Genomic DNA, 25,188 nt, shown 5'->3' with positions numbered 1-25,188 from the left:
TGAAATAAGAAGAGTTGGCTGACAAGACCTTATAGGAAAGATTTAAGTGAGTGGATCTTCCTCAAAGTAGAGGAAGAAGAGGATAGATCCAGCTGGGGGGGGGGGGGGGGGGACCATGGGAGTTCTACTTCCCTTACAATCAAGATGATTGCCCCTTATGGCCCTTTTGGTCCATGAGTCCTTATTCAATATATTTGGACAACCCTACCATATCTGGTGGGCTCTCCTATCCGCCACACTCTCTAGAGGTTACAGGGTCCCCGAAAGGGATATAATATAGATGAGTTTTTGACATCTAAAAATTATGCCACCAATACATTCCTGCTTCCATAGCTAACACATGATTTCAAGATTATCCCCATTTAGTTCTTTGCATTTTTTGAGTCTTGTGGTTGGTTTTGCACAGTAGTTTGGCACATAGAACTTAGAATTTATCCGATCCTTTCTCTGATTGTTTTTTTTTAGTTTCCCAGTGTTTGTAGGCCTGTTAACAAATGTAGTCATTTAAAAAACCCTATAGATAGAAATTATAAGGATTTAAATTGTCTGTTGGTGTTGGGGATATTTGAATTCAGTCTTGAGACTGAATACCTACCTCCTAAAGCACTTCCTAGTCACAGTTCTTTCTAAAATGTTTCAAGCACATCCACATAACACTCCTTTGTAATGATAACATTTCTTCCATGCTCTTTAAAGAAGATGGACCATTTAGATGATAAAATTGTTACCCAAACCATGCATTTTTCTGAATGTAAAGGTCTTTCTGCAACTTCTTGAGGTGGTTGTAATGTCCAGAAAATTTTGTTTTTAAAATTGACTTTTCTGTGGACATCAGAATAAGCCTCATTTAACATCCAAAGAAAACTAAGAAAATTTGATTATCCTTATCATAGAGTTTTTGCTTGGTCTTATTAACTGTATGGGCATTTCTTTAGATCATTAACAATAGTCCTCTGGGCATTTTTGCACACTTCCAAGTGATTTTTTTTTTTTTTTCTGCTGAATTTCTTTGGGCTAATTAAATTTTTTTTAGTAATTTTAATTTTTGATTTAGATATAGCTTAACATAACCAAATAAGGGCTGCACACTGTTCTTCACTAATAACTTTTATATTTATTGGCCTGTCTTTCACTAGAAATAAATTTGTCTACTTTCATCAGGGAAATTGAATTATAACATACAAAAAATACCACACACAAAAATGTGGGGGAAAATGGGATAGGAGGAAAAAAAAAAAAGAAGGGGTATTATATCTGATTTTCAGTCCATTTCATGTGACTTTCAGTGGTATTTGTGACAACAATCCTATCTTTCAAAATTCTGTCTTGAAAGTTATCTTATACACATGTAATAATTGATATAATATTGTGAGAAGGTCTGTTATTATATCCCAGAATTGTGAAATTAAACAAATGCATATTTTATGGAAACTGTCGTAAGAAAATACTGAAAATATTAATTCAGAATGTCTAAATCTATCTTTCTTCCTTTTGATGGCAAAGTGCCTTTTTTATTATTGCAATACCTCAACAGGATTTATGTTTCAGCTGCTTCAGAATATATGTAAGCTTGTCATGTTTATGGAAATTAAAGGTGGAAACTCAATTAAAAAAGAAAGTAAATTTAATGATGTAAAATTTTTGAATAAATATCAAAGACATTCTCAGTATGTTAAAAGTGGAACACAAAATAAAATGCAATAATTTTACTACATTTCAAGTAAGACAGCAGACAATCAATAACTTCCTAATTATAAAAGGAAAAAAAAAAGATAATAATCAGAAATTTACATAAGATGGATACAATAATATTTCACTTTATGGGAAATATTTTTTTTCTTTTATTTATTCACATTAAAAATTGACTGACCATCTGCAGTTTCACTTACACTCTAGTAGCCCTTTGAAAATTAATCCTTTCATTGCATTTTGTGTTCCATTGTTAATGTATTGAGGATGCTTTTGATACTTTGACAAAAGTATTACATCTATTGAATCTACTTCCATGTAAGTTTAAGTTTCCATCTTTAATGTCTGTTTACTCTTCACATAACAGCAATGCAGCAACCAAGTCTCATAGCTTAAAATATCAAGCCTTACTTAAACTGAGATTTGACTGTCAGTTACACTTAACTTTGTAGATTTTCTTCACATTTTATTTGTTAAATAGTACTTTTTTATTCGTTTTATAATTTGTCTTCTAATTGAGGCTAGATTTGTAAGAAAAATAATTCTCAAAAGTTATTACTTAGTATAGCATCATTCATTAGTGTTATTGCAGAGACCTGATGAAATATTTTTAGTTAGATATGTTTTGGAAATTGATTAGTTATTTGAGCTGATAATTTTCTGCAATCATTGATGAGCATACAGAAACTTTTTTTTTCTTTTTTTTTCTCTTCTCAGTTATTTGATGTATAGCAACAAATGTCTATGTGATTCTCATAAAAATTTGGATTTTTGTGCCTGCTTCTTCAAAATTTTGTATTGCCATCTCTTCAGTTATGAAAATCTCATAGACTCTAGATTTAATGTTTGAGAAGTGTGTTGGTTAATTTATAACTATATATTATCCTCCCTCTTCCCCTCTCGCCATGTATTTATTTATTTATTTTGTTTAGGAAGAAACGATTACTTCCTTCAAATGAAGCTATTTATAGAACTATTCTAAATATTCAAAATATCATTTGTAATAAGGCAAAGCAACTAGAACAGATGATTAGCAAAGTGAAGAAAGGAAAATATGATGGTGGGACTTTGAAAAGTCATTTTGAAATGATTCAGGATTCTTTACAAAGGTAAGAAGATTTAGTACTTATTTTCTCTGAATATGTCTTATGAATAAATATCACTTATAAGGCATGAATGAAATCTTATTCCATTCATTCATATTTTATTCCTTTTTTGGCTTTAATTAATGAAAGAAATGAAATTAAGAGCCAAAAAAATTTCATGGTTAAAAAGAAAACACCTACCAATGTGCTTTTTGTACAAATTTCAGCAGTTCTCACACTAGATGAAAAAGAGTTATTTTGGAGAAAAAGCAACAGATAGAATGAAAAAAAAAAAAAAAATGGAGGACCCAAAACATTTTTAGGAGATATGTAGAAAAGTTGGTTCAGAGGTTTTTAGCGAGATGAACAATATCCCATGGAAATGCTTATAGAAAAAGTCATAAAGCACCATCTGTGAGATTAAGTATGCAAATGAAGATGTGAAGAGGGACATCAGTTTGAAGACAAAAGAAAATTTATACACACAGAGCAAAAACAGAAAGGCAACTCCAGATGTGGAATATATTTAGTTATACTGCAAATGTAAAAAGATCATCTTACATTTGCAGTATAACTAAATATATTCCACATCTGGAGTTGCCTTTCTGTTTTTGCTCTGCGTGTATAAATTTCCTTTTGTCTTCAAACTGATGTCCCTCTTCACATCTTCATTTGCATACTTAATCTCACAGATGGTGCTTTATGACTTTTTCTATAAGCATTTCCATGGGATATTGTTGATCTCGCTAAAAACCTCTGAACCAACTTTTCTACATATCTCCTAAAAATGTTTTGGATCCTCCATTTTTTTTTTTTTCATTCTATCTGTTGCTTTTTCTCCAAAATAACTCTTTTTCATCTAGTGTGAGAACTGCTGAAATTTGTTCAAAAAGCACATTGATAGGTGTTCTCTTCTCTCTTTTTTACTTCTGACCCACACCTGTGACACCAAATAGGCTCAGTAACCTCTTTTATTTACAGACTTTTGTGATTGTACATGATGAAATGTCTGCATAGTATTATTTCACAGAGGTTTTTATTAGATCAGTAGTGATGTGCTGTTTCTCCAAACATCTTCCTGAGGATTGTGGTTACAAAGTCATTGAATGAGAAGTGTGAATATAAGCACTTATGTACATGAAATACTCATTTTCAATAACTCACATATGAGATACCTGAGTTCATGTATTCAGTAAAGGTAATTCTTGTTCTTCCCTAGCAGGTCTAGATTTTTTTATTTATTTATTTTTACTTAGTAAATTTCATTTATACACTTTCTTATATTCACAATTAACATTATCCTGATGAGCCTCTTCATCAGAACTATTGTTATCATTAAAATGACATCTTATGTGGAATATGTAGTAGTGAACAAAAATCTCTTAATAAACAATCAGAAGAAAAATGTTGTGGAAAAAAAAAAATGGTCAGGAGGTAAGAAAACAATGTACACCAGACAGAGAAATGTCCATGCAAGGTTCTGTCCATGCAGATATCCTTAAAGAAGAATATAATGAAAAGCCATGTGTAAGAGTAGTCAAACAAAAGACATGGGAAAACTTCTGTAAGAATACCGAAGATCAATGTCAGGAAGATGGCAAAATGTTCAGGAGGCTATTGAAAAAAGCTTAGAAATATAGGAAAGAGTACTTTAAAAGGAATGAAAAACAATAAAGGTGATGACATGAAAACTCTCCTAGATATCAGGAGTAATTACTTACTGTAGTAATTCATTACTTTTAAAGACTGTTAAATGAAACAAGCAGTGAGAGAGTAGTAGTAAAAACTTTTTCCACAGAGTTCAAGCAGGAGTCCATATCAATACTTGAGGTAGAAGACATCAATATACATTGATCGTCAATAGCTTTAAATGTGAAAAGGCAGTTGGTGTAGATAATGTTTGACCAGAAATGCTTAAATGTGGAGATATAAACATTTTGCAGTGACTACAGTGCATAATTCAGAGGATATGGTCAGAAGATGGAATTCCAGGTGATTGGAGTAGAGCTCTCATAGTACCCTAATAATAAATTTAGTTTAATCCTTTATCCAAGTGTGTGCAAACAAAGTTTGTGCCTGAAAGTATCTTCAGGACTGGGGTAAAGTGGTATAACACTGGGCATCTCCTTGCAAAGGTGGAGCAAGCTACCAACACTCCTATCTCAGTATCTCCCATAATGCAAAACACATCTCCTTGCGGATATGTATAATGTTATGCATTAAGGGAAGGGCCACTACCCAGACTAGTTTCGACCTTTATTGAGGTCTCTTCAATGGGAGCCAGGCCCAAGTGGAGATACCAGGCAGAAGCATTAGCAAGGTCATCTCCTCCTATAGGAGCTGCCAAATGGTGTGCCACCTTTTTATTAAATTACTCTGGATTTAGAGAAAGATGTTGAAAGTTTATTTTTCACTTGGTCAGACTATAATAAATTTAGTTTAATCCTTTATCCATTTGTGTGCAAACAAAGTTTGTGCCTGAAAGTATCTTCAGGCCTGGCTCCCACTGTGAAGAGACCTCAATAAAGGTCGAAACTAGTCTGGGTAGTGGCCCTTCCCTTATTGCATAACATTATACATATCCGCAAGGAGATGTGTTTTGCATTATGGGAGATACTGAGATAGGAGTGTTGGTAGCTTGCTCCACCTTTACAAGGAGTTGCCCGGTGTTGTACCACTTTACCCCAGTCCTGAAGATACTTTCAGGCGCAAACTTTGTTTGCACACACTTGGATAAAGGATTAAACTAAATTTCTCATAGTACCCATCTATATATAAAAAAGAAAATAAATCTGAATGTGAGAGAAGAATTTCTCTTCTAAGTGTTCCAGGTAAGATTTATACATGCATACTTGAAAACAGGTTGAGAAAAATTGTGGAAGAGAAACTTGGAGAACGAGTTGGATTCAAGCCAAATAGAAGTTGTCAGAATCAGATTTTCACTTTATGACAAATAGTTGAGATATCATGGGAATATGACAAGGATCCATATTTAAGTTTTGTAGTCTGGAAAAGGCATATGACAAGGTGCCCAGGAAAAAACTTTTCAAAACACTATAATTATATGGGATAAATGTAACATATTATACATAGCCTATATTTAAATTGTAAATCAGCATTTATAATTGAAGGAAATACAGGAAGGTGTTTTGATCTAAAATCAGGTGAAAAACAAGAATGCACATCTCCATCAGCATTTCTCAACCTTTCTAAGCCCAAGGACCAGTAAAAATACCTAAAACAATTCTACGGACCACTAAGTTATGTAATTTTTTTAAAAACTTATGTGTGCCATTTATGACATAATAAATCTAAAAGCATGTTACTAATTATATATTGGGTTTTATCCTTTATCCAAGTGTTAGCAAACAAAGTTTGTGCCTGAACTACTTTCAGCACTGGGGCAACACGTGGTAAAGGTGGTATAGGTTCTCATCGCTTTTCTTAGTATCTCACCCCCTAATGCAAAGCACATCTCCTTGTGGACATGTATAATGCTATGCATTAAGGGAAGGGCCACTACCCAGACCAGTTTCGACCTTTATTGAGGGCTCATCAGTGGGAGCCAGACCTAGAGGTGGTGATACTAAGGTTCAAATTTTGTTTGCTAACACTTGGATAAAGGATAGCCAAGTGAAAAAAACTTCCATTAACTAAAAGCATGTTTTTAATACTTATGGAAACATGATTAATTAAATTGGAAGTAAACGATTAAAAGTGTATTAACATTGAATAAAGTTTTAACTTTTATTAAACAAATAAATAATGTGATATAATTATGTTACTACTTCCTTTTTAATGAGATGGTTGAGCTTCTCGGCCCTTGCAGAGTTGCTGGATATTTGGCTCACTTGGTCAGCCGATATTGGTTCAGTTGAAGATCGGCACACGCACACACTAAGATGATTTCTGTATTTTGTTTTTATTTGAAGGAGCGATGAAAAATCCTTTCTCACCAAGATGGGCTGTAGAAAACTTCGTGACGATTTTCAATGCTGCTTCAGGTAATTTGGGAAATTCACTTCTCACTGAAGGCAAGATCCAGAATCGAGCCAAACCAAGATCATGGAATTGCATTTTAAGCTCACTGCCATTTGAAAGCTCAATTAACTGTTCTTTTTTTGATAACGAAAGGTCATTCTCATGACTGTAAGCCTGAAATGAATTGCAAACCCACAGAAATTTCTTATAAAAGTTATTTGGAAAATACGTTTCCAAATTCTGTTTCAGAGTTTTGAGGTGGTCACAAACCCTTTCCAGAAACTCAGAATCAACACAAATATCATTTTCCACTAAAAAGGATTCCAATGTTGGAAAAAGTGCAAATTGTCTGTCTTTTACATAACTAATCCATAACACCAGCTTTTTTCTCGAATGCCTTTATTTTGTCATAGGCATCAAGAACAGTTAAAGAATTTCCCTGAAGGGAAAGATTTAGTTCATTTAATTTCGAAAAAATGTGTGAAAGATAGGATAGTGTTGATAACCATGCTTCGTGAACAAGGAGTGATGCAAAATCAGAATTACATTCTTTTACAAACAATAATACATCGTGCCTTAATTGAAATAACCTTGTTAGTACTTTGCCTCTGGAAAGCCAGCGAATTTCAGAATGAAGCAAAAGTTGTATATATTCACTGCCCATTTCATTACAGAGTACTGAAAATAACCTGTTATTTAATGGTCGAGCCTTAATAAAATTAACTGGCTTTACAGCATTGTATAGCACAGTTTTAAATTCTGGTTTCATTCCCTTGGAGGCTAACGCTGCCCTACGTATGAAACAATGTACCCAATTCATATTTGGAGTTATGACTTTCTTAACCTGCCTGTAAGGGAGCAAGCTCCATCCGAACAGAAGCCGATACATTTTTCCCACTGGATCCCTTTGTGTATTATGTATTATTGAGAGTGTGAAATATTTCTTCTCCTGTTGTTCAGGATGAATAATCAATAAACGTACAAAACAGAATATTGTCATGAATGTTAACATGCACATCATTTGTAACACATAAACTCTTTCGGTTAACTGAGATTCTACATCACCTGCCATATCATTAATTCTGTGACTGACAGTGTCTTTTGAAAGAGGAATCAAATCAACATCTTTTGGTAACTTGTTGCCAAACATAGTTTTTACCACATCTTTTATAGCTGGAAGTAGTAAATTTTCCTCGATAGAATGAGGTTTCTGTTTTCATTGTGTGCAAACTTTAAGAGATAGGATGCTTCCAATGCTTTGCTGTTAATTGAACCCATGACCGAAATTATATCTTTCCGATGATTTAATTTCCCTAAGCATCGCTGAAAAAAATTCAATCGGCTTAATTTTCACATCACGTTTAATTTCTAAATGTCGCTGGAGTTTCACAGGTTTCATGCACTCATTCGACAACACCTATCTATCAATATTTATATGTTCACTGGGCATCTACAGATGCTGTATGGTCACTCTGATGCTTGGTGATGTGCCATACCAGGCCTCCCATGTAGTCCTGTTGTTTCCTTTTCTGGCAGCCTCAACTCTCTGAAGATCAGTCACTCCACCCCCCCCCCCCCCCCCCCTCATTGATGGTCTATCCCTTTCTATTTTCCCAGGAACTTTACCTTCTATAACTGTTTTGAGAAGATCCCCTTCCATCTTTTCTATGGGTCCAAAATATTTTAACCTTCTTCTGTCAATATCCTTAAGGAGCCTTAAAGTTCTACTGATCTTTTCTAACAGCCTTCTGTAACACCACATCTCAAAAGCAGATATCCATTTCATATCTGACTTCTTTAGGTTCCAAGTCTCACATCCATAAGTCACTGTTGGATAAACAACTGCATCCAAATGCTCAACTTTGTTCTCATAGAGATAGATCCATCCTTCCAGATTTTAGACAAGTCTCTGACTAAAATCTGGAAGGATGATGGTTGACTTCCTCAATTCTTTCTCCATTAAGGTACACTTGTTTCCCAAGAGCTTCTTTGTTTATATTTTCTTTGAGAATCATAATATTTGTCTTGCTAGGATTGAGTTGAAGTCCTCTGTTACTGATCTTGTTAACTTTGTCAAGAATTAGTCCTAGTTCTTCCATGTCATTACAAAGGAGTACTGTATCATCAGCACTTCAGATTACTGATCAATCTACTCCTATCCTAATTCCTGTCCTGAGCTCATCCAATGCTTCACGCATGATGTCCTCCGCATATATACTAAACAAGTGAGCAGAAAGTAAACATCCTTGCCTAACTCCTTTTCCAACCTGAAGCCAGTCAGTCAAGTCAACACCTATTCTTACCGTGGCTTTTTGCTCCCTGTACAAGTTGGCTATCAACCTAATAGTGTGTCTACTTTAATAGTATTAGATTTACTTGCCGTTACAACACATGTATCACAGTTAGGGTTTGCATCACCTGTTTCATTTGCTTTTCTTTTTAAAGTCCTAGTTCTAAGCTACTTTTTCATTATTAAAAAACATTTCCAAAAAATATATAAATACTGGGGTTAACTCATGACACACTTTGTGCAAGTATCACATGACACTTCTGAAGATATACTGAGCTTTGGTTGAAGGAAGAAAACCTTCAATAATAAAAATCAATAAACAACAAGCAATTGGTTGAAATGTGGATAACACATGTTTAATTCAAATTTCTTGAATTAAACATGTGTGACCCATGAACCGTCAATATCCTTTCCATCCAACAACTGATACTGTGGTGCAGAACCTGCAAACTCCTCAGGTATAATTTCTTTCCCAATTTATCTAATTTAAAATTAGATTTTAAATTATCAAAACATAATATGTAGCTTATCAGATGATCCAAGTTTTTTTCACTTTTCCATATTTATTTTAGAGGAGAATGTGTGTCACATTTGTTAAAACTTTGCTAATGTGATTCTATATTTATATATATATTTTTTTTTTCACTTCTAACAATTTCTGTTATCAATTACCATATTTAGGTAGTGTCATAACTTCTGTTTACCAGCTATCAACCAGTCAGTATCTCAGGAGTAGTGGTGAAGATTTTGGAAAAGTTGATTAGGGATTGCATTCAGAAATGGTTGACAGAGAATCTCTACTTTGCAACGAACAACATAAGTTTGCTAAGGGAAGGTCATGTTTTAGCAACTTGCTCACATTCTATAATAATGTTACCACTGAGTTAGACAAGGGAATAGATAAACCATGATTCTTTTGGATTTTGCTAAAGTTTTTGACAGAATACAGCATAGAAGACTGTGACATAAATTGGAGAATATGGGATTGAATTATAAACCATTGGCATGGATAAGAGAATGGCTGACTGATGGATATCAAAAAAGTTGTGTACAAAGGGCGGGGGAGTGAATCTGCAAGCTTCAAGGTAACCAGTCGTGTGCTTCAAGCATCAATCCTTGGTCCATTGTTATTCAGCCTCTACATTAATGACATTAGGAAATTGACATGCATCATACAACTCTTTGCTGATGATGCAAAGATCAGCAGGGTAATCAGAAGTGCTGCTGATTATGCAGCACTCCTGATTGGCTGTTAATTCAATGTTAATTTCCAAAATGGCTGTCAGTTCAATGTTAATAAATGTAAAACTCATGCACGTATGATTAGACATTCAATGTCATGTTATACTTGTAGGATTATGTTAGAAGAAATTGATCATTCTAGGGATCTTAGCGTTTTAGTAGACAGGAAGTTGAAGGTCATATGACAGAAATTGTAAATATATTGGGTTGTCAGATAAGTTCGTTTGGTTTATGTGTTAGTACAAGTTTACGCCACTTTGCCTGTTGCTATTGTTGCGCTACTGTGCAATGCTGTTGCGCAGTTGAAAGGCAACATTTCACATGACCTTTCAGTGAATTTTCGTTTGGCCTATTTCAGTTGCATGTGTGTAACATTTTTAGAAATGGAAGGAAATAATGTACATTACTGGCATATTTTGCTTTTCTTTTTCAAAAAAGGCAAATGAGCTGCGGAGGCCCATAAAAAAATATGTAGTGTATATGGGGATTGTGCCTTAACAGAACGCATATGCCAAAAGTGGTTTGCCAAATTCTGTTCTGGAGATTTCGACGTCAGTGAAACGCCTCCTGCCAGTCGCCTGACCGAGGTTGATTCGAGTGTTGTGAAGGATATCGACGACAAAAATCCATCACAAACAGTGCAGGAGATTGCTGAACATATCCCATACAAGCGTTGAAAACCATTTGCACAAGCTGGGATATGTTTCAAAACTCAGTGTTTGGGTGCCGCATGAATTGACTGAGGCCAATATGACTGCTCGCATATTCATCTGTGATTTGCAAAGACGTCACCAAGAAAATGAACCCATTTTTGAAGTGGATGATTACAGGAGATGAAAAATGGATCATGTACGATAATATGGTATGTAAAAGATCATGGGAGCACAAGAGCGAACTGCCGCAAACAACCTCGAAAGTAGGATTGCACCCAAAGAAGATCATGCTGTCTGCACGGTGGGATTATATAGGTGTTGTCCACTACGAGGTGTTACTGTCAGGCAGAACTATTGATTCAAATGTCTATTGCTCACAGTTAATGTGACTGGCCTGTGCAATTAGCACAAAACGTCTTGAATTGGCAAATCGGAAAGGAGTTGTCTTTCACCACAACAACGCCAGACCCCACACATTGTTTACAACTCGGAGTAAATTGTTATGTCTTGGCTGCGATGTTTTCTGCATCCTCTGTATTCACCGGACCTGGCACCTTCTGATTACCACTTATTCCAATCGTTGCAGAATTCTCTGAATGGGAAAACCTTCGCTAATTAGGAGGCTGTCAAAAGACACCTGGATCAGTTTTTCGCCAGTAAACTTCAGGAGTTTTATGAACATGTCATATTGAAGTTGGTGGACAGATGGCAAGAGGTCATTGATAAAGAGGGTCAATATATAACTGACTAGTATGTATTGTATATATTAAATAAGATGTGTTTCATTCCACTCTGAAAAACCGAACAAACTTATTTGCCAACCCAATAACTTGGAGAATAATTGCGATGCTGAAACGAACTTTGACATGTAAAGATAAGGAAGTCGTTTTGCTTTATAAGGCCTTGATAAGACCTCACTTGGACTATCGCCTGCAGATCTGGTTTCCGTGGTGATTTGGATACAGTGGGGAAAGTGCAAAGGAGAGTATCAAAAATGATATCAGGATTGTGGAATACTGATTATGAAGACAGATTGAGAATTTGTAGGCTGCAGCCTACAAATGACACTTACAAACCTCTGAAGGGTTATACAAAATGTCACTATTGCCATTGGATGTTGTTTGTGCAAGTAGTGTAAATGAGTTCAAGAACAGGTATGACAGCTGATATGAAATAATATGGCCTACCTTGGTGAGTTCCTGACTCCTTGGAGGTCTCTCTCTTAATAATAATTTTTCCATTTGCAGTAATGATGTTAATTCTGTTTTATGGTAGTAATTCATTAAGAAAATTTATTTATTTTTCTTCAGAGGTGGCAGGGGTTTGGCCAACTACCTCTGAACTATATAATGAATTTGTTTCATGTGTCTCATAGGATTTATTTTACATACTGTTCCTTCCACTCACTGAATGAGAACTTCATGAAACAGAATAACATCATTATTGCAAATGGAAAAATTATTATTATTATTAAGAGAGACCTAAAGGGAGTCTGGTACTCATTGAGGTAGGCCATACTATCCATGTACTGTCCATGTAAGAAAGTTAAGAAACAGAACAGTTGATTTATCTGCAAGTTTCAGATAGTGGTGAAATTACCAGACGATACATAAAAGGCCTTTAGGATTTTGCACATGATAAACTAAGGCTTGAGTTTAAAGTTGTCTTTTGCATTGCCTCCTGATAAAAGTGTAAGACGATCTTTAGGTACTTTGTATCCTGGTTGAGATGTTTCAGTTTTAGCTAGGAAAGTTTTTTTGTCATATGCTTCTAAAAGAGACAAATTTTGTCCACGTTGAATATTTGCTGATCGTCATAATCACCCTCCTGAATTATCCTTTGCAATTCTTCAGGAAACTTGGCTGCAGAATTTTTATCAGCACTAGCAGATTCCTAGTAATTCCAAGGTTATGCAGTCCAGCTCGATTTTTAAAATGGTCAAATCATCCTAAACTTGCAGTAAAGCTTTCGCATTCCTCTTGAAATTTGGTCTCTTTCAATGAGGGAAAAATATCGAGAGATTTTGCCTGAATATTTCTAGTACTAAGAGGTATTCTTTTTTGGTTATAATCCTCAATCCAGAGTGATAGATGACGCTCCATCTCAATCATTAAATGGCTTCTATCTCTGGTGATCTGCATCCTTAAAGAAGTAGTAGCAACTTTTCCTTGTTCTTTGTACTCTTTACTCTTATTTAATATAGTCCAAACTGTAGACTCGCTGTATCCCCGGTCTCAAACAATCATTGTATTACTAGTATGTCTCTTAATGATGTCAAGCTTTTCTGCTCACTGCAGATTGGCAACAAAATAAAATTTCGCTTAACTTAAAATTTTGCATGACGTAAAAAAAGCGCGTTAACTGATTAATCACTCATGTAAAGCGTGAAATAGTATCATTTCACCCAATCGTGCTAACTGATTATCGCACATCTCGAATTCATGTTAAGCGAGGTTTTCCTGTATTGATATATTAAATATATTGATATATTTCCTGTATTGATAGATGAAATATTGCTACTATGATTCATTCAATGACTGGTTTGTAGCCTAGCAGTGCCTTCTAGCTTTTTTGTTAAGAAGGAAACCAACTTCTGCTTTGTGCGTGGTGTCATGCCCTGACCATATGACTTCACATCCATTTATCTCTCATGATGATGTCCATCGCATCTCCGCTAGTCCTAGTATATCACACTAATATCTCTTCATTTCCTTGCAAAGTAATTCTAGTTTTCCTGACATCCAAAGTGTCTGTATATTCTGTGTTCCTACAGATAATAGATCTGTCAGTTTCTGTTTCCTTTCGATATTCCACTTTTTGATCCAACCCCAATTACTTGATCAGTATCACAGACCTTGTTCATCTGGGTGATGTCCAAGCTGGCATATTTTAACTGTCGGAGCATCGACACTCATCTGACTGACCCTCCTCCTTTATCCAGGCTTGGGACTGGCATGAGACCCCTAAGGATCCCATTGCGGAGTTGGGGAGGTGTTCCTGATAAAATTGCCACTCAGTGTATACGTGTGTTTGTGTTTTGAGAAATCTGGTCTCATAAACTGTGAAAAATATCACTCATATTAATTGCTAGAAGAAATGGTAGAAAAGCAAAAGTTTGCTGAAATTTAATACTTAGTGCTCTAAAGGTGTTATTTTATTTTAAAGTAGCCAACCAAAATTTATTCCATAATTCAGTATAACTTAGATAAACTCTTTTCTTTTTGTAGGAAATTATTGAATTAAGAGATTGCATGCTATATATTATATCGTATCGTTGGATTACACTTCTTGAAATTCACAAGGATAGGAATTTGGGAGTGATAGTGGATATATCATAAAATGGGCAAAGCTCATCTAGATGTTAAGAAACACACTGACAAGCAAGAATAAGGTGGTCATTATGTATTTCATGGTATTAATTCACAGTACAAGAATAATGAGAAAATAATTAATATTTTTTAAACTTATTTGCTGATATTATATCCAGCATCTTCAGAACACAAAACAGTATGTCAAGTACATGGACAGCATCAATTTAGTTAACAGTGGGACCAGTTTAAAAAATTGTAACAGACAATACAAGGAACTAAAATCCTAATTGGTACCATCTATTGTTGGATAAAGAGAAAGATTGAGAATCTCTTCATTTAATAAGATAGAAAGTGGGGAGGGGATATTAATTTGATCTTAAACTGATTGTCTCCCAGATTTTTGGTAAATTGATACGTCCATTCTTGTGGAGGTGTGGGAAATGTTTTAAAGCAGCTGCCAAGTCCAAGAACAATATTTCTGACTTATAATGACTTCTGTGCAGCACATTTGTTTTCTTCCATTTGATCTTGTGTGAAGGATTATCCAAGGCATGGTCTGCTAGTCCTGACTTGCCATTAATCATAGTATGTATTTTTTTATGGGCAGATGTCAACAGTTCTTCCTGTCTGTCCATGGTAAGCCAGGTCACAAGTACAGAGTACTTCATACACTCCTGGATTTAGTAAAGGTGAGAGCTTGGCCTTAGGTGAATGAATGAAAGTTGCCAATTTGATATATGGTTTAAATGTGGTGCAGAACTACCAATGCATAAGCCTTTCTATTCATTATTCAAATTATCCTTATTCAAATTTTTCACTGGGTTTCAATTTTTGTTTAGATTGGATAAGTTATAACATTCTGCTACTGCTTGGAATGGGGGGCCATTGTTTATTTAAACAGAAGTGCTAATTAAATAAACCACTAAAAACAGGTTTTGGTTGATTGTGGTATATGAGAACTGGTATGTGAACAGAAAGGAGAGTGCACTTGTTCTGATAACATGTTTCTGTTTTGTCTGTAAAATTAATTTATTATAAAGCCTTATTTATAAAATTGTCATTAAAACTTTCTTTGTTCTCAGCAGAGATGAAGAGTTGTCAACCTTAGCAGATATTTTATTGAAGTCTAAGATTTCTTCACCTTCTAACACTAGTAAAAATAAAAATAATCAAATTCCTGCAAAGATACTCTCTCGTGAGAAACAAGCTATATTAAAGGAAATGTTAAGTAATAGAGAGGTGACAATTGTTAAGCCAAGAGTCATAAGTAAGTATGAATCCTTGATTCTAATGAACTCATTTTGTTCATCTAGTAAAAAGTGTCTTATTAATGAGCATAAATTTAACCATAAGCTTTGAGTATGCTATTTTAGCAGTTATAGGATACGTGTTTTTGTGAAGGGACCTCTCAATGATGATATTGGTCCTTTTCAGTTTTCATCCATTTCTATTCTTTGCTTGACTTCTCCTGGATCTTTTTATTATTATTATCCTGTTTTCCAGGCTACATCATTGTTATTCCAAGCTGGGTTGCACCATGATGACTCATGACATCTAGACAGGGGATTCCCAGTGGTGGTATGCATGCACTGCTTCGATCCACCCAGGATCAGTCAATTAGTGAACATGTCTGCATGGATTAATGGGTATTGCAGTAATTCCTTGTCCTTATGTTCTAGGGACCAGCATCCAAGGCTTGCCATGATGTCTATATAGCATCAAGGACTTTTTGAATTCAGTGATTGCTTACCTGAATTTTCATGGGAGGATAGCTCTGGTGCCAGACCCTCCTCCTTTTTGATTAAATCTTTCATTTTCAAGTATATCTGGGAACTCATAACATATCTCAATTCATTTCAGAAACCATTGAGATACTTAAAAACATATTAACTTTTTTTATTGTACATGTAACAGGTGAATATCCAATTGGGAAAATGTGGGGGGGTGGGGGGGGGGGGGGGTGGGGGGGGGGGGGGGTGGGGGGGGGGGGGGGTGGGGGGGGGGGGGGGTGGGGGGGGGGGGGGGTGGGGGGGGGGGGGGGTGGGGGGGGGGGGGGGTGGGGGGGGGGGGGGGTGGGGGGGGGGGGGGGTGGGGGGGGGGGGGGGTGGGGGGGGGGGGGGGTGGGGGGGGGGGGGGGTGGGGGGGGGGGGGGGTGGGGGGGGGGGGGGGTGGGGGGGGGGGGGGGTGGGGGGGGGGGGGGGTGGGGGGGGGGGGGGGTGGGGGGGGGGGGGGGTGGGGGGGGGGGGGGGTGGGGGGGGGGGGGGGTGGGGGGGGGGGGGGGTGGGGGGGGGGGGGGGTGGGGGGGGGGGGGGGTGGGGGGGGGGGGGGGTGGGGGGGGGGGGGGGTGGGGGGGGGGGGGGGTGGGGGGGGGGGGGGGTGGGGGGGGGGGGGGGTGGGGGGGGGGGGGGGTGGGGGGGGGGGGGGGTGGGGGGGGGGGAAACAGATGGAAAATATACTTTGAGGGACTTTTGAATGAGGAAAATGCAAGGACTCACAGAGGAGATGGGCAGCCTTCTGAGGGGATGGTGCAGAACATCAGTAGAATGGAAGTGACGGAGGCCATGAAGAGGATGAGGAATGGAAAAGCGGTGGGCCCCGACAGAATTCCAGTGGAGGCATGGAAGGCACTGGGGGAAGAGGGAATTGACCTGCTGTGGGACCTGTTCATGAAAGTTTGCCAACAGGAAAATATACCCGAGGAATGGAAGGAGAGTACTCTTGTTCCCATCTACAAGGGTAATGGGGATGCACAAGACTGCAAAAATTACAGAGGAATAAAGTTGATGTCCCACACAATGAAGATCCTAGAAATAGTTCTTGATGGTAGATTGAGAGAGGAGATGGAGATTGCAAAGGAACAATTTGGCTTCATGCCTGGTAGATCAACAACAGATGCTATCTTTGGGTTACGACAGATGATGGAAAAATATCGAGAGAAACAAAGGGAGCTACATCTGGTATTTATTGATCTGGAGAAAGCATACAATAGAATGCCAAGGCAAGAAGTCTGGAGGTGTCTGAGGGAGAAGAAGGTGCCGGAGAAATATGTCAGGTTGGTGCGGGAAATGTACAGAAATGTGAAGACAAGTGTTCGAACCTGTTTGGGACAGACAGAAAGTTTTCAAGTAACAGTTGGCTTGCATCAAGGGTCAGCATTAAGTCCGTTTCTATTTAATATTGTGATGGAGGTGGTAACAGAGGAGGTAAGAGAAGATGCACCTTGGACAATGTTGTATGCAGATGACATCTTGCTGTGTGTAGATTCAAGAGAAGAAGCGGAAACTAAACTGGAAAGATGGAGAAAAGTACTGGAAGAGAGAGGTATGAGACTGAGCAGAAGTAAGACAGAGTATATGTGTTGCGCAGTGGGTGGTGGCCAGGAGACAGATCTGGAGCTGGAAGGAAATGTCATCAGCAAGGTGAGAGACTTTAGATACTTAGGTTCAACAGTGGAAGAAGATGGAGGAGCTGAGAAGGAAGTGGGATGCAGGATACAAGCAGGTTGGAGGAACTGGAGGGAGATGGCTGGAGTGTTATGCAATAAGAGGGTGCCGATCAATCTGAAAGGCAAAATTTATAGGACAGTAGTGAGGCCAGCTATGACATATGCTATAGAAACTGTGGCCCTGAGCAAAAATAACATCAGCAGGATGGAAGTAGCAGTGATGAGAATGCTTAGGTGGATGTGCGGTGTGACCAGAAAGGATCATCTGAGAAATGACTATGTCAGGGGAACAGTGAAAGTTACGAACTTAGGAGCGAAAATACAGGAGGCAAGGTTGAGATGGTTTGGTCATGTGATGAGGAGGGAGGACGAATATGTGGGAAGAAGGGTCATGCAGATGGATGTGCAAGGAAGGCGGAAGCGTGTGCGGCCAAAGAAGAGATGGAGGGAGCTGGTAGAAGAGGACTTGAAGATGAAGAACTTGGATGTGGTGACAGCCCAAGACAGGAAGGTGTGGAGGAGACTTGTAACAAACAGTGAACCCACTTAAGTGGGAGAAGCTGTAGAAGAAGAAGAAGAAGATCTATGTTGTCAATTCCTTAAGTGATTTAGTAATGCCTAACCAACGTTTAAGCTTGTCTAAAGGAACATCTTCTCATAACTACATCATATGTATTGCTGAATGCTATGATTTATTTTCTTCACTAAAACAATTAATTCAAAAAAAAAAATGGTCTCACTCCTGAAAACACACAAAAATGATCCTAATGCATTAAAAATCTTGTAGTAAGAAAAATATTGAAATGAGTGTCTTAAAAATGAAATATAAATAAGATAGATAGGAAAAAAAGGACATCTGTGGAAGTGACTTTTTTTTGTAGTATCCAGTCTCTTGCATGTTGGTGATGTACTCTATCACAGATATCATGATGAAAACTAGATCCAGCTGACTGGAATGTCTATTCATCTTAGCAGAATTTCATTATATAACATCAGCCCCTCCCAATCAGTGAAGCAGTGAATCATGTTACAGAGTATAGAACTGCCACAACTGTAGTACTGAGAATATCTTTGTTTTTCCCCAAATCTTTGGAATTCAAAGTGCTAGCAAAGAAAGCTCAACGCAGAGCTTGATGGAAAAGGGTATATCTCCCACAAGCACCACACAAAACTAAATTGCTTTCAAATATACTTGCATCTGAGCACTCTGCCATCTAAGCCAAAAGAACATGAGAATCTAATTCGCATCTCCAGATAAGTCAGCAGCGAAGATGTCTTGGACACAATCCAAGAAATTATTCCAACATATTATCATTTTACACATACCAGCAACTGAATTGGAAACTTGTATTCATCAGTTTCCATATAGGAAACCGATGAATGCGACAGCCGATACCAATCGGCTTCAACTCTCTGTGCATAGTTCAGTGAGATATGAGTCAGGAACACCCTTCATTAAATGCTTCAGTCAGTTGCTGCACATAGTAAGTTCTGTTTGTCCGTACAAGCCTTTCCAAACAACGGTGATCTCATTCCTAACAGACTGTCTTAAGACTACAGTTATGCTTCTTGGACAAGCAGTGTGGATTATTTTCCCACTGGTTAAATATCTGGGATATCTCACTTTTTAAGAAGCCAGTCAGTGCTGCTGTTTTCAAAATTGTGGCTCATGCCAGGCAGGCACACATAATAAGTCCTTTATCGAACTCTGAAAGATCCTTTGTTTTTCCCATTGTGATCAACACTGTTGACAATTACTGACCAGCAGAATTCTTGCCTAGAACACGTGGTGATGCATATAATCAAGTATTCTGCATATACACTGTATAAGTGACATTTACATACATCTACATAAAGGTTTCTAATTCAGTGGTCAGTATGTGTATAACTCAGACTAGTTGCCTGTGCAAGATCTTGGAAAATAAATGGTTAACTCTTGTCTTTTATGGTTACTGGAGAGAGCATTGTCCCTTTTTCCAAGACACAGTTTGGCTTTCAAAAATATCACTCAACCTTTGATAATTTAATAAGACTATAAACATCCATTAGAGATGTTTTCCTAAAACATAAGTATTTAGTATTTGTTTTCTTTGACACAGTATGGAGGTTTAGTGTGCTGAAAGATCTGTTCACCTGTTTCAGAGGGAAATCTCTTTTTTATTAAAAACTTTCTCTATAACTGAATCTTTCAAGTCCAAGTGGGAATCGCTCTCTTCTGACACTTTCATCACAATGGTCGGTTTTAAGAGTAACACTATTTGCTTTCAAAGTTAAATCAATAACAGAACAACTTCCTGTAACCATAAATTATACCCATTGTGTGGATGATTCTCACATGCAGTGAGAGTGATATCCTCTAATGGGGGAGGGGGACCCAGACCCTCCCCCATTAGAGGATACAGCAGTAAAATGATTCTGCAGGCCAGTTGCTGGTTAGTACATGGGACCAAACCTGTGAGTAATGAATCTGGAGGCTTCCTGATCAGCCTGCTTCAAATCCTGGAACCATATATTTTTCCAGTTCGTGAATGGAGGAAGACCAAATACTGTGGCTGTAGGGATATTGTTGAGACCATGTATGGGCAGGAGATAGAGTTCCCATACGTGGGCAGTATGTTTGCAAGTCTGTCACCTCTCACTGCAAATACCACTACCTCTTTATCTCTTTCTCACCAAATACAGTGAGCCAGAACCCAAAGTTATGCAATTTAACTGCATATCTCAAAAATTCTCTCACAGAAAAAATCCGACCAAGTAAATCCATCAACACTAATTCTTACCAAAAAATTGAAATACTCCAATAGTGAGATAGAATCATGTCCACAACCCTGTTCTCCATTTTCACCAATCAAGCAAGCAGGGATGCTGAGATGTTGCCATTACCAGTGTCTTATCTCAAATCATCAGTTGTCTTGCCAGAATACTTGACAAACCCCTACAACTTGCCAATACACTTGACCTCTTCCTAACAAGTTCCCCTTCCAGAATTACTATGGTTGGCAGTTCTCATCTTGATAACATCATAGAAGTCTCTTTTGCCATAGAATAAACTTTACCCATAAGTTCACAGTCCTTCAAGGCTGCCAACTGGGAGGGCCTCCCCTGACTTCTGTTCACAGAGTTACTTCAGTTCTTCTGATTCAAACACCTGCTGAGACCGAATAACAGAAATCATCCTCACAGGAATGGAGGCTTTTATCTGTTATTCTATTCAAAATTATCAACCACCATCCAAGCTTTCGTTTTCAAAAAAGTGTTCAATGCTGAAAAAAAAAAAAAAACTCTCTGCTTACCACGAATGGCTCAAGACCAAAACTCCAGCTGCCCACTCTGCCCATCCCAAAGAAAGATGATCAAAAAGCCAACCATTGAACTACTGTCCAAATGCACTCACTTCAATTTTCTCTAAAATTATGGAGAAGGTCATCAACAACCAACTCTTGAGCCAACTAGAGACATACCAACTAATCAGTGCCCATCAGTATGGATTCTACTGCTCGCGATATACAGCTGATCTTCTTGCTTTCAGCAGCTATCTCTGGATTCAGCCCATAGAGAAATTTGGAGAAATTCATGTGGTTTCCCTCAGCATTTCAAAGGCATTTGATCAGGTTTGGATCAGCGACCTACTTAACTAATTGTCATATCCTATGGTGTGCTTTCCTCACTCTGCAACTGGTTCGCCAACTCTTTCTCTGGTCACTTACTGTGTCATGGTGGATGGTTTACTCTCCTCAGATTTTCTCACCAATGCAGGAGTATACCAGGATTCTGTTCTTTCACTAACTCTCTTCCTCTTATATATAAATTACCTGCTCTCACAAACTTCCAATCCTATCCATAGCTTTGCCAATGACATTTCACTCCATTCCTCCTTTTCATTCAACAAACCTTGTAGTGCTCAAGTATTAGAATCCTCACGATCTGCCATGACTAGTGACCTGAACTCAGATCGTCTTGCAGTATCTCAGTGGAACAAGGACAAACTTGTAAACTTCAATGCCACTGAAACCCAGGCCACCTGTCTGATCTCTCGCAAGAAAGAGCTCTCATCCCTCCCCCTTACCTTCAGTAATACTAAGATATCCAAACAGGATCCGATTTCTCTTCTCAGACTGACCTGCACCTCCAGTCTTTCCTGGCACAACCACATTTCAATTATAGCTTCTGCAGCTGCCAAAAAACTTGGTGTAATTTTTCGCACAGGACACTACTTCAGACCTTCACAGCTGCTAACTCTGTACAAAGCCCAAATCTGCTCAGCCATGGATGGGGCAGTACACCAAAATTTTCTCTAAGATTGCTGAATTCTATCCAGAAGTGGGCAATTCACCTAATAATTCATATTCAGTTTCTGCCTTGTGCATCTTCCCTTCTGATGCTTTAATGGACAGTGTTCTACTGAATTGGCCACTATTATTCCACTCTCCCCACTACCATTAAAACAAGAGCTACTTGTTTTAACCAATACCTTTTTTACAGTCCTTGAAACTCACCAAACCAGCTTCACTGCCTCCTCTACGTCTGTCCTTTGGAACAGTCCCCCCCCCCCCCCACACACACTCTGCCTTCCCCAAAGATTACAACCCTCAACTGGTCAAGCAAAATGTGAATAGATTCCTCTTTCTTCTGTTCCTCTTGCCCACACACACAGTACTAATGTACTATAGATCTTGGTCTCGTGGCCTTTTTGTATGTGGATCAGATATATATATATATATCTTTTGTCATTCTTGTAATATGAGGGTCAGTTGATCAAAGCCAGTAGCAAGCTATTTTCAGCAGAGGTACACAGTTTGAAACCCTTATAATAACTTACATGTTTCAGTCAGATCTCTTTCTGTCTATTGACTGACTAGCTTTTGCAACCCACAGATATTCAGTGTTCTGATGGGGATCATTCTATAGACTTGTCACAGTCTTGAGTCACCTGTCTCTGGATCATATTCACCATCTTCACATCTAAATGTGGCCTTATTAATGCCTTGTAAAAAGAAATGACAGCCTACCTTTCCATGCTTATCAGTGTGGTCTTCAGTATTTAATAATAATGTGATAAACTAATTTAGCTATCTTTGCAGTATGCCCTCTAAACTTCAACTCCCTGTGTACAATTTCCTGTAGTCCACTTCCATCACTGTAGTATGCAGTTTGTGATCTTTCCTTTCCAAAGTGAATTACCTTACACTTAGCCATATTAAGCTGGTAGCTGTTATCCTTTTTCCATATTGCAAGCCTATTTGAATCATCCAAGAGGATTTCTTTATAATCTTAATTAACTATCATTCTTCCCAGTTTTATTGGGAAACAACTGGATATTTCCACTTAAACTATTTCCTTTATTACTGATGTACAGATTAAATAGCAGTGGTCCAAGTATGGAGCCCTCCAGTACACCACACTGTTAGCTACCTGTTTTCTCCTAGATTTAATTCCTTTACACTACTTTTTTGATAACTGTCCTACCACAGTTGTCACCTTGTTTTAAAAGTGAGCAAATTACTAAGGCAAGATTTACCTTTTACATATCTATGCATCCCATTAGAGTGCGACATTCCTGTCTACCCGCTCCTGAATTCTACCTTTTATCAACCTTTCCAATATCTTAACCACCATTCCCACAATACTGGGAATGGTGGTTAAGATAATAAAATAAGTCTGTAATTTGCTACCTCTGTCTTGGTACTTCCTTTTATGATGTGGAACTGTTTGCCCTCTTTCCACTTCCCTGTCACTTTCTCATAGCTGAAGATTTCCCTTAAGCAATTTGGTCAGTTTGGTTGCCAGTTTCTCGCATTTACAAATACATGGGCTGATATGACATAAGCATAAGTCCTAATTAGATAGAAATGTACTGTACATTGTAATTGGCATATTAATATTGCTTGTTTTGCCTGCTCTGTTATATAAAGTCTTTAATTTATTTATATATATGTAAAAAGAAAATAAGAAAATGATAAAGATATTCTAGATGTTTGGAGTAATTAATTTGAAAGACTGCTAAATGAAACAAGCAATGTCAGCACAGTGGTAGAGAACTCCCAACAGGAATGCTGTCAGGAATACATATCCATACTTGAAGTAGAAAAGTCATTAAAAACCTGAAATGTAGAAAGACAGCTGGAGTAGATGAAATTTAACCAGAAATGCTTAAATATGGAGGTATAAAAGTTTTACAGTAGCTGCATTGCATAATTCAGAAGGCCTGGTTAGTGGGTCGAAATCCATACGATTGGAACAGAGCTCTCATCGTACCCATCTATAAAAAAGGGAAATAAAACTGAATGTGAGAAATATGGAGGTATTTCCATACTGAGCGTTCCTGGTAAGATTTATGCAAGTATACTTGAAGAATGGCTAAGTAAAAATTGTGAAATCTCAGTGAATAACAAGCTGCATTCAACAATTGAGATTGTCAGGATCAGCTTTTCACTTTAAGACAAATAGTCAAGAAATCTTGGGAATATAACAAGAATTTGTATTTAAGTTTTGTTGATCTGGAAAACGCATATGAAAAGGTGCCAAGAGGAAAGCTTTTCAAAATGTTGCAGTTATGTGGTGTAAATGGGACATTATATCAAACAACACATATTATTTAATCTGTAAGTCAGCATTTAGAATTCAGAGAAGTATACAGGAAGATGGTCTGATGTTAAATCAGGTATGCAACAAGGAAGCACATTATCACCAGGGTTATTCATTATCTATATGGATCACATTGTGAAGGAAAGTGATATTAAATCAGATATCAAAATTGTGATGTTATACTTCTGAATAAATCCAAGATTCCCTGAATAAATTGAATAACTGTTGTAATAAATTTGGTGTGAAAATCAGCAATAAAAAGACAATGAAAATAGGCAGAAACATTGAAAACATCAACTATATCCTGAATGGTGAACCTATAGAACAGGTAAAACATTTCAGCTATTTAGGTACAATTTTTAATGAAGATGATAAATTAAATATGGAAATAGACAACAAATCAGTAAAGATGGTATGGTAGGAAGTCAGCTGAATAAATTTATATGAAATAAAAAAGAAATTAGTTAAAACAGTAAATTATCTGTATACAAGACAGTGTTCAAACCAGTTTTAACTTATGGATCCGAGAGCTGGGTTAGAAATAAAACACTTGATCAATGACTAGAGAGTTCTGATATGAGAGTCTTGAGAAAGATTAGTGGAGTTAACAGATGTCATCATTGGCAGTATCACATTAAAAATGAGGATATTAGGAAAGAACTTGCCATTGTTAGCATTCATTAATATGTTAGCAGAGCAAATCTCAGGTGGTCACTTAAATAGAATGGGAGAGGGAAAATTAACAAAACAAGTGTTCTTTGTCGGGGTGCTTAAGGGTCAAAGCTGTATAACTGAGAGGAGACCTCCACATAGCCTTTAAAGGAATGCGGAGAACCGACCAGGGCTTCTGACCTAATGTCCAATCCTCACCTTCTCGTGGTGCACCCTGTTGGGTATCTACTTTGAT

The 25,188-nt window shown here is 37.5% G+C and overlaps 1 protein-coding gene across 7 annotated transcripts in view; it reads left to right on the top strand.

Annotated features, from left to right (window-relative positions):
* The window catches only part of LOC150104005 (uncharacterized), a 534,288-nt gene that overhangs the window by 311,673 nt on the left and 197,427 nt on the right, over positions 1–25,188 (top strand). For 6 of the 7 annotated variants that reach the window (XM_090397243.1, XM_090397238.1, XM_090397241.1 and 3 more), the window contains 2 exons: positions 2,622–2,798; positions 15,334–15,518. In XM_090397243.1, the coding sequence (XP_090253369.1) occupies positions 2,622–2,798; positions 15,334–15,518 (362 nt within the window). The remainder of the gene's footprint in view (positions 1–2,621; positions 2,799–15,333; positions 15,519–25,188) is intronic. The other variant, XM_090397239.1, reaches the window with a different exon arrangement.

The sequence above is a fragment of the Typopeltis vanoorti genome, chromosome 8 (assembly GCF_054136105.1).
Source record: "Typopeltis vanoorti isolate ZY-2024b chromosome 8, IOZ_Tvanoo_1.0, whole genome shotgun sequence".
NCBI classification, from domain to species: domain Eukaryota; kingdom Metazoa; phylum Arthropoda; class Arachnida; order Uropygi; family Thelyphonidae; genus Typopeltis; species Typopeltis vanoorti.
This window is presented reverse-complemented; position numbering and strand designations above follow the sequence as displayed.